Below are 16,049 nucleotides of genomic sequence, written 5' to 3' on the forward strand. Positions count from 1 at the left end.
GGAGGTCAAGCCTAACCCCACAGCTCGAGCTTGGTCAGGGGTCAAGACTCCTAACTCACCGATGAATCCCATGCTGCGACCCAGGACAAAGATCCCGTTCAGCGCCCCGATCTCCACAAACTCATCTGCCTCATCCCTGTGGGGGAAGCGGACTCACGTCAACAACCAGTGCTACTTTATAGAAGAACACCCGAGACCACACACTCATCATGTGAGGCATAGGAAGTGGGAAGCGTCATGGACGGACTTACCGTGTGAATCCACCACAAGTCCTGAGGAGATCGACGAAGGCCACGCCGATGAAACCGTCCACATTCAGGATCAGGTTGGGTTTCTGAAACGGCAACACGGATATTAAGTGGACAATTAGATTATACGTATTTAATGAATCGACAGATGGGGCAACAGGGTGAATGATATTCAGAAAATACGTCCGTTATTGTGAATGTGACCTTGGAGGTGGTGATCTTCTCTACATCCAGGGCATAGTCTAGCAGCTGGGTGGCAGGGAAGTTCTGCTTCACAAAGTCCTTGAGGATCTGGACTCTCATGTCGGGATTGTTGATCTAGATGCAACACAATCACACAGGTATTTTTAAGATAATTTCAGGAAAGGAAAAGAAAATACTTCTAAAACCAAAACGGCCTGAACTTACTGATTTGACCCTGTGGCCAATGCCCATGATCAGTTTGCCCTCCTTCTTCATTTTGTTGACAAACTCCATGGGCAGCATCCCGCTGTCGAAGGCCTTGCTAAACTGCTTGGCAGCAGCATCCAGAGCGCCTCCAAAGCGGTCGCCCTGACAACCAGACGAGAAAAAAGGTCTAAAACACTTTGCACCGCCGCCACATCCTGAGTGTGTGAGGACTAGCGGATGAAGACAACTATGCAGATTAAGGAAGGTCTTACGATGGTGAGTAGACCTGAGGTGGACTGGAGATGAGGTCTTTCCCAGCACGGGCACACACAATGGTGTTGTGGGCACCGGACACAGCCGGTCCGTGGTCGGCGGTGACCATCAGACACATCTCAATGAACTGGCAGGCGTACCTGGGCAACCTGGAGACAGGGGTGGAGGGGAGGGATCGACAATCTAAACACGGGGTAGGTAACACAGCGTGTGTTTATGGAATGGTGATTGTTGTCATGCGTTTGTAACCGTTGATGTTGAATGTCAGGTGGGTGGGAAAGGAGGAGTGCGTGTTTGTGCGTGTGGAGTCAGGTGGCTGAGCGGTGAGGGAATCGGGCTAGTAATCCGAAGGTTGCCAGTTCGATTCCCGGCCGTGCCAACTGACGTTGTGTCCTTGGGCAAGGCACTTCACCCTACTTGCCTCGGGGGAATGTCCCTGTACTTACTGTAAGTCGCTCTGGATAAGAGCGTCTGCTAAATGACTAAATGTAAATGTAAAATGTAAATGTCAGTATTGTGTGACTGGGAGGGTCACCTTCTCTGGAACCAGAGAAGCCCCAAGGTTCCTCCGAGGCCCATCTCCGATTTGAAGACCTCCGTGATGGGCATGCCCGCGTAGATCAGCTCCTGGCCCCTCTCGTCACAGATACTGGTCATGAAGGAGGCCGGCTTACGGATCAGACCCAGCTCCTACAGGGCACAGGAGGAGGGACAGTCACTACAACCTTCCCAGGCAGGGCTCTCCATCTGTTTCAGTTGAACTCAACCCCCAAGCGGTTCACTGCAATTTGCCTCGTATGCATGGCAACGGCAAATATTCAGCTACAGAGCCAAAAGGACATTGTGATTCATCGTTACAGTAACTCATACAGGACATGCGTTGGCCTGCTAATGACTGGTTGGAAGACCCACCCGTGCCCAGGAGTAGTCCATTGGCACAGTGGGAGGAGGCACCTCCATTGCTGGGACGATGACTCCTTTGGCAACAAGGTCATCGTACACTGACCTGCACAGGCGGAAAACAATCATTTACAGGCCAAAACCCTGTCAAAATAAGAGTCTGGGAAATGTCTTCTATCATACTTTAAACTTGAGAAGTCGGAACGCTACAATCGCTAGAGGACACTAACCCAATGAGTTCGCCCAGCTCATCAAAGCTTTTGGGTACAAAGGCTCCAGCCTCCTTCAGGGCTTGGTTCTTTGCCACCGCCGTCTCCGAAGCCTGGTTGGCACAGGCACCAGCATGCCCAAACTGGACCTGGATGAGGAAAAACAGGAAAATGATCCAGTAGACATCTCTCTCCAGCCTGCTCCAGGCCTCCACGTCCCCCAGCCTCGTCACGGCCGCTCCCCCGTGCCACGCCCTCTCACCTCCGAGGAGAACATGGTGGCGCAGGTCCCGATGCACCAGGACACCACAGGCTTGGTGATGCGACCCTGCTTGATGCCCTGGCAGATCTTGTACTCCTCTGTGCCCCCGATCTAACCGGGTTTCCAAATGAGCACATTCGCAGTTAGGAATACCGGGCCGTAGGACGTCAGAAAAATGTAATGGGAATGGAAGGACAAGGCTCTCTTCTCAAAATGTTAGCGTGGGTGATTCAAAAGCCTCACCTCTCCCAGCATGACAATCATCTTCACCCCAGGGGTGTCCTGGTACCTCAGCACGTGGTCTGTGAACACAGAGCCTGGGTATCTGCAGGAGAGACCAGCAGTGAAAACATGTCCACATTCTATCACACGCGCACACACACACACACACACACACACACACACACACACACACACACACACACGCACGCACACAATCCTTACCTGTCCCCACCGATGGCCACCCCCTCATAGACGCCGTCGGTGGTGCGGGAGATGATGTTGTTGAGCTCGTTGGACATCCCTCCAGACCGGGACACGTAGGCCACGCTGCCTGGCCGGTAGAGCTTGGAGGCCAGGATGTTGTCCAGCATGCCTCCCGTGTTCCCGATCTTGAAGCACCCAGGCTTGATCCCTCCCACCTGAACATCAACACAGACACTTACTAAAAACGGACGTGGAAAAGAGACACGAAAATGGAATGACAGAAATCGCAAAGGTGGGGTAGAAAAGTGACCTACTGTTGCCGGGCCAATGATGGTGACACCCTTCTCATCTGCCACCTTAATGATCTTCCTGGTCTGGGCTTCAGGGATGCCCTCGGCTATGATGGCAATGGTGTGGATCTGAGGAGAGAGGTGGGCCGGAGAGGTTGGAAACCTACGACTTCCACCGAATGCCAAAGTACCTCGTGAAGATGGCGTGTGTGGCCTTTACCTGTGGGTATTGCATGGTTTCCATGGTGCTGTCGAAGGCAGAGCGCAGCGAGGCGAAGCTGATGAGCACGTCCACCCCGGGGTGCTTCTTCATGGCGTCGCCCATGTTCTTGTACACAGGCACCAGGATCTCCTTGTGACCCCAGTAGAACTTTTGCTTGTGATCTCCACTGCAACCCACACCACACCACACACACCGTAAGGATCAGCTAAACACAGGGCCAGACACCCACACGACCACCAAAGCTAACTCTCAACCTTTGTGCAGCTGTGTGGCCTTTTCTGTGTCTACGGGTCACTAATGTGAAAGCACTGAACGGGAAGTGACCTACGTGAAGGGGTAGACCATGGCAGCCACGGACGGTTCCTCCCTGGAGCAGACGTAGTCAAAGTCCAGCATGCCCTGCACCGCCCGCGTCTGCATGCCCCACACGATGGACTTGGTGTGCTTGCTGAAGAGGGTGGTCGCCTTGACTACAGCAGAACAGGAGGGAGAGGTGGTTTGGACACATCACGCAGGACAGGGGTTTTCAACACACGCACGGGCCGCTTCCAAAGCTTATATACCCCGTCAAGCACAGCAGGGAGGCTTTTGAACTTGATCTCATGGACAAGCTTTTTTTTTGAGCCGATGGAACGCGGTACACAACGCCAACAGGACAGACAGAGCAAGCTGTGACGACACAGAGGGGAAAAACCACAGCAAGGGATGACACAGCTAAAAGGTTTGAACCGCCAGGGTTTGCAAGACCAGTTCAATACCGTTCCTCCAATCCAGAATCCGGTGCTAAGATTTACTGATTCATATTCCAAACAGTATTTAAGAGTTTAGATAGGTAGCAGAACATCTCTTCCAAAACCCCAGAAAGGACAGGACTATCCAGGAGCACACCGTCAGAGAAGCCTACCTCCTGTCCTGGCTGACGACGTCTCTCTCTCTGTGTTACACCAGCAGACAACAACATACAAAAGCGTTAATGTGGTTAACAAGTTAATGGTTAATAGTGGTTAATAAATTTCCTGAAATTCCCATTGGGATAAGTGAAGTGAACCTGATCTAAATGGGACGTTCATGGGATCCTTTATTTAGTAGCTTTATTCGTTTAAGGCTCAAAAGTTGAGGTTGCTTTAAAAGAATCCGAAGGGATTCGTGTTTGGCCATGCTTGTGTGTGACTAATGCTGATGTGCGGTTCGTTGGCTAGAATTAGTTGTTGACGGTGCAGTCAGGCCTGTCAGTAGCCTTCATGGCCCACAGGGGGAGCTGTGACACACGAGCTGGAGATCACACAAGGCAGTCTGTGTGCTCTAGTAGTGCATCCTGCAAACGTGGCAGTCATCTTACGTAACCGGAGAAACACAGAGTTCTTAGTCGTTATGGTTACCTGTAACTGATTCCCACAACCAGTTGTGAGTGAGAGTGAGTGAATATTAGGGGCTTCACCTGGAGGGGCTCCTGGCTTGGGCTTCTTGGCAGGAGAGGCTCCAGATCCAGGCTTGGTCTCTGAGAAGGAGGCCGTCCTGCTGGATGATGGGGTCTGCGTTGGAGGGGGAGGAGAGAACAGTGTTGTTGACTAATTAGCAGCGTTGAATTCTTGTTTCATTGCTCATCTGAAAAGCACCAAAATGCATGGAGCTCTCAAGCTATTTTCCTTAACTGTACAATGGGGCCTAGTGTTGTAATCCTGCAGCGATTCCAGGGACATACTGGGGGTTTGTGCTCGGGTGACTTCCATGGTTCACTGGGGACTTCTGTCTGGTGTTTAGACAACAGGGAGTGCGTGGTGACACCCCAGATTCAGTACAGAGAGGAGGAATTCAGAGTGTGATCCGTGTTTGGTTGCAATTGGATGGATATTCTACATGAAGAGTATTCCTACCCTGCAGAATGATGCCAAGTCAGAAAGAGCTGTCTCAAACACACACGCACGCACGCATTTCTCTGAAAAGCCGGGCGCAGCACATTCTTAATGGAGCCCTCCAGGCTGCAGCAGAGCACCATTGTGCCCTGGGTGCTATTTAAAACCTCAGCATCACAAAGCCCTGCTCTCCACGACACAGTGACCTGCTGGGGACTGGATGGATGGCCTCAGCCAGGGGCACCGCCAGAGCACGTTTAGGACAGAAGAGCAGGTCATGGTGACAGTCATGGTGACAGTCATGGTGACAGTCATGGTGACAGTGGCACAGCTCTGTTCACTCCTGTATTAAGACGTCAATTAATTCCTAAACTCTGGTCGCCACCTCGTGCATGGCAACACATTCCCTTTTCTGGTCAGACTACGTGCACCCTGTGACCTACGGATGCACTGCCACTGGAGAGCAGGAAGTTGGCAGTGTGGGCGGCAACAGGAGGCTGGTTGGGGATTGGTCGGTGGCCCAACGCCATGCCGACGATGGCAGTCATGTGAGTCTCTGTGCCGAAGACATGGATGGGGATCCCAGTGGTCTTACCTGAGGAAACATGGAGAAGGTCAATGTTCACACAAACAGGACACACATTTGCACCATTCCTCAACGACAATAATCCTAATTCACCCAAAAAGCATCCATCTGAATAAAAAGATAAACATGGATGAACAGCGGACTATTTTTAGGGGGGTGCTTACCCACTTCTCCCATCACTCTAAGGCCCTCTTGGTAGTTCGGTCCACCACGGCGGACAAAAATCATGACCTCGTGCTCCTTTAACGGGCCTTGGTAGTCCCGAATGGCTCTGACAATGCCCTAATGAAGAGAGGTGGAGAGGGAGGACAAGAGACAACTTTAGTTTTCATCTCAAATACAATAAAATGTCCTGTATGAGGTGGCCCAGTGGCCGGGCTGAATACATCACGACACCCACCTTAAACGTGGCCGCCACATTGGTGAAGTTGGCGATGCTCCCTCCAATGATCAGGACCTTTCCTGTAAACGAGAACACAGCGCGTTCACAACACAGAACGCACCGCCGTTGGACCGTCTGACCTTGAGGCTCGAGTCCCGTGTGTTACCGTCGGGGTGCTTCTCGCGGGTCATCAGAGAGAGGACGGTCTTGGCGTAGTCGTAGGTCTGCTGCTCACTGGGAGCTCCAGAATACTCCCCGTAATTAGCCAGCTCGTCCACCCCGCCCAGGTCACAGATGGTGTCACTGTGGAGAAGGATCCCATTGGTCAAAAACCGACGTGATATAGATGACAGCAAAAAAAAACAAAAAAAACAAGAGGAACATTTCTATAAATCAGTTAAACACAACACATTCCCTTCGAGGAACTCGAAGAACACTGTCGAAACAGTGCATACCAACACACACTCTTCTGCTTAGTCAGTACACTGAGGCATTCATTAGTCACAGCAGGTGCACTCTGGCGCAACACGCTCTACGTCCCTGACAGCCGGAGAAACCGAAGAGGCGCCAGCCAGACTCTCATTAAGACGACATTGTTAGAGAATCTAATTTAACTCTCGGCTGAACAAGCAGCGTCTGGCCAGGATCAATGGGACTTTCCCTCGTGTTCTACCTGATCATCCAGTCCTGTAGCTTTGGAGCCACATGTGGCTACAACAGGGAAATTGTCTCAGTTTAAGGCAAAGGGACGCCATTGGCTCGTCTACCTGTAGACCACGGAAGCCCCTCCTCCTGCCACCATGGTCCAGATTCTTCCGCGGGGGTTGAGCAGGGTGAGTTTGAGACTGGCCCCACTCTTGGCGTCCAGGTCAGCGATGTAGGCCTCCTGTGGGGGACATGGGGAAGGTCAGTCTGAGGTTAAGGAGAAGGATCTCTTCACTCCTGCGGTCTAATCAGGTTAGACCCTGGTTTGAGCACCACTCGCAATGCTGTGCACCTAATTAGGCTTCCTGTCATTGACAGGGGAGGAACAGGAGTTATGTATAGCTGAGGCCTGAACACGGAAGTCAACAGGTTCAAGTCCTCCACGTTCATTCAGGCAGCCATCCTCGCATGTTCCATCTCCCTCATGTTGCATCGACACTTCTAAACACGGCACGCGCACACGTTACACTACCAAGACGAGCTGGTTGCCCAGCAGCGCTTGTGACAGCGAGGAGCCCAGCTGGAGACCCAGAGTAAACACATCCAATCAAATCCACCCCCCCACCACTCAGCCGCCTAATTAGCGTGGCCCGTCTGCTAGCCTCTGTCTAAAACTGGCTCAGTCCAGCGCCAGGCAGACAGCGACAAAGAAGCACATATAAAAACTGCCTAAACGCAAAACAATTGTAGCAAATCTCTACTTCGCATTAATGAGGAGTAACCTAGAGGACGTCCCGGGGTGTGTTCCTTCTCCCTTCTCAAAAGCTCGCTCCAGGGTCACCATGGAAACAAGGCGCCACCTCAGGATGAGTCATGGCTGGCTGATTAATGGCCGAGCCAGCCCCTCCCCTTCTTAAATCAGTGCCCCACGGTGCATCTGGGACAGGAGAAACTGCCGGAGGACCAGGGAAACGAAAGCCCTCATATTCCCTGGTACACATACTGACGTGTCAATTAGCAAACAGGATGAAGGAAGTTAGTCAGCGAGTCAAAGCTGCAAGAGAAAGAAGAGCAACCACTGGTATTCAGAGTTTGTTTCCACGTGTTGTTGCTTGAGAGGTCATCTGTTGTCTCTGTGGACTCTAATTTGATGAAGGCAAATTGCCTGCATGACTCATAACTAATCTGTAATACACCTCCACGTTATCTTTGATGACTTCTTAGAATCTGCCCTCAATGTCCTACTTCCTTCAATATCCCTATCAACAGACAGATGATCCATGGCTGTGACGTATCCAGCAGCGGTGTGCTCCCTGCTGCGGCCCTCACCTCAGAGTAGGCCTCCCTGCCGAAGGGGGGGGGGAACTCCACCTCTCCCCACTTGGCCTTACAGAGGTAGTCAGCCGTGGCGTCGATCTTGGCCGCCATGTCAAGCACAAACACGCCATCCTTGGTGACAACTGGTGAGAGAGAGAGAGAGAGAGAGAGAGAGAGAGAGAGAGAGAGAGAGAGAGAGAGAGAGAGAGAGAGAGAGAGAGAGAGAGAGAGAGAGAGTATAAGAGTGAGGCAGGTGTATTCTGGGTCTGGCCACAGTGGGGTTCAGCGCAGCACGGCCAGGAACCACATGTACTTATTGATATTCGCTAACTCACTTGGCTCAGACGGTAATCTAATCATGGCCTCCTCTCCATCTGTGACATCACCGCACTAACATCTTTCAGCCAATGGCTTTACTTCAGATATAGATATGCAGGGCTGGTAGGAATGCAAAGAATGTAATGCCAGTGTTTTCATTATCAATGCATGTTCGCGAGTGTTCATTTGTGAGTATGTGCGAGAGCTTGTTTCCCCAGACACCCCCCCGTCTCCGGCAGGGATGAACTGAAATAGAAGAGAGGGAAGTGAAGAGCCCCAAACCCGCCGCTAGGGGGCGTCCTAACCTCCCCACTCCCTTTGGGGGAGGCAGGAGGGCCGGGAGGGGGTGGTCGGGGGAGGGGAGGAGACACATCAAAGAGGAGAGGGGGCGGTCTCAGTAGCCCCAACCCGTTCCACAGGAACAGATGCCACTGGGCATACACGGGTGCCCAATTACTCCATTATAAACACACAGCACACTCATCAAACAGCAGGACTATTAATTATTGAACCTTTTCCTCTCTCAGCATTAGAATATGTTGCAACGAACTTCTGCAGTGGCTCCATCGCCACAGGATGTCGGTTGTTAAACTTTCTTTCTGATCTTATTCCAAATGTCTTGATCTTATGAAAAAATGATTGGTCCGTGCTGGAAGGCTCGTGTTTGAATTTACATTTACATTTAGTCATTTAGCAGACGCTCTTATCCAGAGCGACTTACAGTAAGTACAGGGACATACCCCCCGAGGCAAGTAGGGTGAAGTGCCTTGCCCAAGGACACAACGTCATTTGGCACGGCCAGGAATCGAACTGGCAACCTTCTGATTACTAGCCCGCTTCCCTAACCGCTCAGCCACCTGACTCCCTCAATTTGGGAACAGCGACTTTGAGTATCCTGTTTGGGTGCTTGTGGTGGAGTGTAGCAGGACTGGGGACGGGAGAGTGAGAGCACCTACCCACTGGGTTGATTTCCAGGTAGGTGAAGTACAAGTCTTCATACAGGTTGAAGAGTCCAACCACAAAGCTGGCCAAAACCCTGCAGGAAAGACAGGAAAGACAACTCACATGTAAAATGACCTTATGCTGTATTCTCCTCCGCAGCAGTTATCAATGTATAACTAGCAAGATTAGTTCGACTGTGACCGCTTCCAGATGTTCCAAAGAAGCATATTTATGTCTCCCAGTAATTCCTCCTAGACAGTGAGTCACACGTCACACTCCTGCAGAAAGAACACTCAACATAAAAACATCCGTTAAGGGAAGGAGGAGGGAGGACAAGTATGGAGGAGAGACAGCTCTCTAGCTTCCTTAACAGAACCTGTAAATTAACTGCCAAACAGACAGCTTGCTACCAAGGAAGAAATCTCGAATTTACTCCTGCTTGCTCCTGTCAAAACAGAGATGAAGTGTGGGGGGCAGTATTTCTTCCTCTCCCCTGCCTGTCAGTGTTGCAGGCAGCCCTGCTGCCCCCGTGACCATGTCAGTCTCCTGTCAGGAGAGCTGCTTTAGCAGACAGGAGCCCACTGGCCAACCCAGAGTGACTCAGCACAGCCTGACAGGCCCAGCCCCCCCCTCCCCCTCCTCCTGTTCTGGATCCACACCCAGGAGGAGGGAAGGAGGGGCTTTGGCCCGAACAGGGGTGGAGGAGAGCCATCTTCCTCAATGTCAGCCAAGACAGGGGAGTCGAGCCACAGACCCCCACCCTGCCGTGAGAGGGGGGCCGCCGGGGAAAGGGAGGGGTGCAACTGTGTTAGACCCATCAAAATAAAATGGCAGGCCCCGGGGACGTGCTTAGAATGGGACAGAGGGGGGAGGAGGGGGTGATGGAAAGAAAGGTGAGCGGGTGGAGGGAGTTTGTCATTTGTCAAATGGAACTCAGGCCATCATTCAACCCCCCCTCTAGCTCTCTCCCCCCCCTCCCAACCCCCAGCTTAACTGTATTATCTGAAAATGCCTGGCCATCTCTTTCCTCTCCTCATCCGCACTTTGTGGCGCTAGTCTTTCCTTTCCAGCCTGACCCACGTCCAGGACCAGTCCCGTCTCCCGGCCCCCCCTGTCGCTAGGCCTCGAAAGAGAGGTCGACCTCCCCGAAAGCCCCTATCGCCGTATCTGCCGATGTCAGAGTGCCTTTCTCGCTCTGCACTCACGCTCTCCTGTCGGCCGGGACGTGGCTCAGGAGCTGTTTCTTCACCGCGTCCTCGCTGATCTTCTCGTCCACGCCCACCAGCAGTTTCTGGGCCTTGGCGTCCACGTCGCCCACGTCCACGCCCCCCTCGTGGTGGAACAGCACGTAGTCGCCCTCCCGGGTGGCGTAGATGCACACGTAGAACTCCTCCTCCTGACGGCCGCACACAGAGCAGACAAAAGGTCAAACCCACTGGAGACAGCCAGACCCGACGTGGTCTAGGAAGGTCGACTGAAGGCGTTGCACTGTATTGCGGCTGGTGGTTGAATGCAACACGGCTGGGAAACCTGTTTGTGAACAGGATTGTATCAAGAGACGGAGTGATTTAACGTACCTGCTTGTGAGCAACGAACGGCTCAATGAGGAAGTTCTTCAGAACACCCTTGGCTTTTCCCACCTGAAAAACAAACGACAAGGAATTGCTTAGGGACTGAAATGTCTTTAGCTGATAATTTTGTAATGTGTGTGTGTGTGTAGTGACCTGGATGAGCAAGAAGTCGGTTTGAATTCACATGAGAGATACAGTCTATGATACGGCTATATAAATAAATATAAAATACAGCTATGGAACAGCGCCGAGCCAGTGTAGTTCAGACTGTAGTGTCTGGAGGATCCATCTTAATGCAACAGTGCCCTTGTTTACAGGTCCGCCCTCAGGACTGATGTGGAGAGGAGGATGGAGTGGGAGGGGAGAAGTGTGTAAAAAGCATTGGAGAGAGGCATGAACGGACAGGAATCAGAGCCAGAACGACAATAGCGAGAGTGGCAATAGAACAAAAAGCCCACTAAGCCAGTCAGGAGAAATTGTCGACAGAGGTGACGTCGGAGAAAAGAAGAACAAACAGGTTTTGTGAGACCTAGTTCGGAGCAGGACTCGCCAAAATACGACAACAGAAGGCTTGTCCTGAAAAGTCTCAAAGTGACATCGTCAAAATATCAAATTCTCGCACACAGCATTTAAGCTGTATAGAGACTAGGTCCTCTGAGACTTGAATTCAAATGGAAATGGTTGAAAAAAGAGAGAGTAAAGTGGCTGCCATGTACTGCTGCAGGCAAGCCTCGCCCCCCCCAAAATCCCTCTCATTTGGGCTGGCTGTCACAGCGCTAGCTCTAAAAGGCCACTAGGCGTAAAATAACCAGGGACTGCCAAGGAAAGAAGTAAGACAGAAAGAAAATGAGAAGGGGGGAGAAGGTTGACATTTCAGAGAGAGGGATGTAAAAAGAAAGGGCCGGTGAATGGAGAAAACGGGTCATGTGACTGAACCCCCTCGAGAGGCGGAGGCCAATTTAGAAATAAACGAGGTGGCACTTCTACAGGCTCCTAGACGGGATGTGGAAAAGAGATAGAAATCTGCTGTGCAATGTACGCAATTAACTATAATATGACATAACTGAAATATTAGTCAAACTGCTGAATCATTAACAAATTATATAAAATGGGGGTAAGGCTGTCAAAAAAAAAGATACATTCCATTGGTGTAACACCTCAACCCTGACTTCATCGATATGCTTAGACACATGACCACAACTCTGGTTCCACCCAATGACTACAAGGACAGCCAGAAGCTAGAGAGCTGTACATCTTCAATGGATATGGGCACAGGATTACACATAAATCACTATAAAAGAGTAAGAGGCAGAGGAGAGAGAGAGAAGTGGATCTGCCAAACTAGATCGCTGGTGTCTGACCCCTTCCTCGAACTAGCTAACAGTCTCTTTCAGATACATAACACACACGACAGATTAACTGCAACACTCTCACACAGTCACCTAAACTGCGGTTTGTATTTTGATTGTAAAATTGCCGGTCCCATCTGCGAAAGCTACAATTTACCACAATAACACTAAATGTTGAGGAAAACACCAGTGGCATTATCAATTCAGTCTCATTAATAAGCCACGACAGCCACGGACGTTTTTATGGAACGTCTAGTGAGAGATAGATCCAAGCTCTCCCCCACATAGGCTAATGGTTTATGAAGCGACACACACACACACACACACACACGTGGCAAACAGTGATACATCTACTGCACCGTGATGGTTGTACCGAAACAAATGTTGTTTACTCCCTAGAAGCTTCCTGCCACGGCTGAGTGGTCTGACTGACTAGGACCTGACTGAAAACTCCTCAGCAATCTGTGCCGAGCTGTTAGAAAATGTTGGGGAAAAAATACCAAAAAGATACAAAATGAGGTAAGAGGGAGACAGTAGAAAGTCTTGTTGCAGGTAGGGTGGAAGTGCTAAAAGTGTATTAAGTGGAGACCGTGTGTGTGTGTGTTTGTGTGTGTGTTAGTACACGTGTGAATAATGAGTTGGTGGATCGCTGACTCACTGTGGTCTCTCTCATGAGTCGGGTCTTCAGCCAGTCTCTGACGCCATTCAGGTCCAGATTGACGCCCACCAGGCCCAGCTTGCCCCGCCTCTTGATCAGCTGATCGGGCTTCACCACCAGCCTCTGAAAGTCACAAAGACAACATGGCCGAACGGTTAGCATGACATCATCATCTCCCCACTTGCAGACAAGGGTACCTATAAAAAGGTCACACAGTAGACATAAATGATCCTGTCGAGGCCGTTTTCAGATAGGGTTCATGGTGAGGGACAGACGGGTGATTTAATATGATCTTATTCGTTTCTTCCACATCTGGACCCTAGCCTGTGATCTTTCAGAAGGGTCTCCACCACCACCGCCAGAGCCAGACATGGTTCCTGGGACACCTCATCCCTCCTCCCAACCCCGTTACCTCCCAGAAGTGAGTCACCTACAGAGGGAGACTTATGAGATGGGAGCCCATTAGAATCTGGGGGCCTGCCAGAGAGCCCAGGGTGAAAGTTAATGCTATTTCCTAATCAATCCTGTTCCAGCTCCTGTATCTGTCTGTATCTGCGCCTGTGTCTGCCCTCCACCTCCTCCACTCGCCCCTCCCATACCTCTCTGCTAATATAACCCCCCAGCACACAGAAAGAAAGCGTCAGACAAAGAGGAGACAGATGTAGATCAATGTGGAATTCTCCTCCTTTAATATGTAATATACAAGGTCTACAAGAGTCTGTAGATTCCAGTATATATCCACGCGTACATACACAATGCAGGATTCAAATCCATATGCATCTACAGTACTTCTTTTCAGTGTGAAGCTTTAAGAGCTGGAGGAGATGGGGCTGCTGGCCACAACCAGAGCTAACAAGCGCCAAGAGACCACTCTCCCACTAAGTAATTGCTCCTGTTAAAAATGAGGATAATTTCAAACAAGCCACAGTGGGAGGAGCTCTTCCGATGATGGCCTTTTATGATTATCAAAAATGAAGCAGCTCATCGTGCCCTTGAAATGTTGGGGCGCTGTCATGTACTGCCCACTGATATTTTTTAATTTTTTAAAAGCCCTGTTCTTGTGAGGAACCGGTGAGGGGCCACCCTCTGATGGGTCTTATGAGGGGGCACCCTCTGATGGGTCTTGTGAGGGGGCACCTTACCTCTGTGAGCAGCCAGGGGTGGTCCTGTGCCAGCCGGTCAAAGTCCGTCTCAGGAGTCACGTTGGCATAGCGGAAGCGATTCTGGACAGCTGCTGATGTACAGATGTACTTGTACAGGAACTCCTTCCCTGTCTGTTCGGAGATGGCTTTGGCCGACATGGCAGCTCAGACTAGACAGAGACAGAGAGATAAGGTCAATTGTATCTCGCTGTCCTTGTCCCTGGATCGGTCCACCCATATCATAGAATCAGTATGAGCTATAGAATTACACCAAAACGCAGACTCTGATTTATTTTTGCTGTTATCTCTTCTGTCGGCTCTAATTTGGTGGCTGTGATAGAAGTGACCTGTCCTGACAGTGACGCTACCGCTAACCTGATTAGCCCAGCTGTCCAAATTCAGGACCTGCACACTAATGGGCTCTCTAATTAAATAATCTCTGGTTAAATAATCAAACTGCTGTGGGATCTTTTGGAAAAAAAACATAGCCTACAATATAATTTTGCTACACAGGTTGTGTTAGATTAACATTACATCATTGTGGACTTTCTCTTATGCCCTGCCAGCACAACAGTGTCATCTACACAACTGGTTAACCTAAGGTGATATGTAAACTGAGGTAAAAGGCTTCCTGTCCCCACCACACAAACACACGAACACACACACCTTATCGTACGGCTTCGCAAAGGGGAGATTTTAGTGGACATTGGATTTCAGCCTATAGTTTCACAACATACCATTTTTGCCATGTGCCCTTCCCCCCAACCCTCCCCCAGTAAGGTGGGGAAACACTTCCAGTATTGATCTAGCCTTGGCTTCCAGCTACACTCACCAAGGCAAAGCTTATCACTGCTTTTACCTCAGACCAGTGGATACCAATGACGAGAGCTCAGAGGGACTCTTAGAGGGCTGCCATTGCACTTACTCTGTCCTGTATAAGAACTCTTGAAACTAACTGGAAAGGACTAGTGTCTCTTATGCAACCTTGCAGTGATGGAGAACTCAGCTCACTGTCTGCTTCATTAAGTAAAACGCCGTACTATGGGTTCCGTGTTTGCTCTTAGCTGTAGCCCTGGCAGCGCCTGATCATGTGGATTAACCAGGAGATGTTGGAAGTATTTTGAGTATTGATCATATTTTGAGTATTGATCATGCTGCTTAGTCACCACATAGCTGTCTCCTAGCCAATAAAACACAGTTAACAGGAGGAGCCAATTCAGACCCAAACACTATGGCCCATCCATCCCTTTCATTTCTGCTAGAGAGTTGTCAGAACTGTGATTTATCACCGCTCCATACTAAATACTGGGTTCAGCTCACAGGTGATCAATATTTTAGTATCAGTAACACAAGGAAAGGAAAGATTGGCAACATTTGCAGGTAGAATGAAACACATGTGGGTGTACGTACTTAAAACACATTGTTATAATTTATCTGGAATACTAAGGAATCTAATATTCATGAGAAAAAAATACCTTGCTTTTATTGTATGACCATTTTAGCAAATACCCTGAGTGTATAATAATACATTAGGCTGCATATAAATACTGAGATTTTCAGTGTTCCAATATTATTTTGTAGATTTGTACAGCAATAAGGAATAATACGATTCATTCGCCAGATACTATAGGCTTAATTGTATTACCAGTTTAACTAGTTATATCCGCTCGCATCCCTTTACTAACATTCCACTGTCACTTTCACTGCCTCTCCTCCTGCACAAATGCACTCACACACGAACATCATAAACTTGTTCAACTGGCTGTGCTCAATACTCAATTTCACCCGATTGAAAATAAAACTAGAAAAATGTATCATACCTTAACAATTTCGTCAAACTGAGGACTCCTGGGGCTTCTGCTGTTTTAACCGTTCAGTTTATTGTGTAATTCAGACGCCTCGTCGTTGTCAGCGTACACTTGCTCACTTGTGTCTGGTCTTCCCTCTCCACTCACGGCTTATGTCGGCAGATCGACCTGGCTCATATCTGGTGCCATCCGGTTGGCTAGCGTCAGCCTACGTTCCACGGAGATCACGCCCACCACCGGTTAACAAAAGATATCTT

The 16,049-nt window shown here is 50.0% G+C and overlaps 1 protein-coding gene across 1 annotated transcript in view; it reads right to left on the reverse strand.

Moving 5' to 3' along the window:
• The window catches only part of aclya (ATP citrate lyase a), a 16,824-nt gene extending 860 nt beyond the window's left edge, over positions 1-15,964 (reverse strand). Inside the window, 28 exon segments of the mRNA XM_062478578.1 lie at positions 22-136; positions 252-334; positions 453-566; positions 657-800; positions 911-933; positions 936-1,060; positions 1,447-1,601; positions 1,824-1,917; positions 2,042-2,169; positions 2,283-2,393; positions 2,526-2,607; positions 2,727-2,923; positions 3,023-3,127; positions 3,219-3,387; positions 3,550-3,691; positions 4,660-4,753; positions 5,518-5,669; positions 5,825-5,942; positions 6,061-6,122; positions 6,209-6,345; positions 6,810-6,928; positions 8,017-8,147; positions 9,279-9,358; positions 10,470-10,660; positions 10,842-10,904; positions 12,843-12,965; positions 13,985-14,154; positions 15,805-15,964. Of these exon segments, the coding sequence (XP_062334562.1) occupies positions 22-136; positions 252-334; positions 453-566; positions 657-800; positions 911-933; positions 936-1,060; positions 1,447-1,601; positions 1,824-1,917; positions 2,042-2,169; positions 2,283-2,393; positions 2,526-2,607; positions 2,727-2,923; positions 3,023-3,127; positions 3,219-3,387; positions 3,550-3,691; positions 4,660-4,753; positions 5,518-5,669; positions 5,825-5,942; positions 6,061-6,122; positions 6,209-6,345; positions 6,810-6,928; positions 8,017-8,147; positions 9,279-9,358; positions 10,470-10,660; positions 10,842-10,904; positions 12,843-12,965; positions 13,985-14,143 (3,216 nt within the window). The 5' untranslated portion in view covers positions 14,144-14,154; positions 15,805-15,964.
• Between the last annotated feature and the right edge of the window lie 85 nt (positions 15,965-16,049).

Source organism: Osmerus eperlanus, chromosome 2 (genome assembly GCF_963692335.1).
Source record: "Osmerus eperlanus chromosome 2, fOsmEpe2.1, whole genome shotgun sequence".
NCBI classification, from domain to species: domain Eukaryota; kingdom Metazoa; phylum Chordata; class Actinopteri; order Osmeriformes; family Osmeridae; genus Osmerus; species Osmerus eperlanus.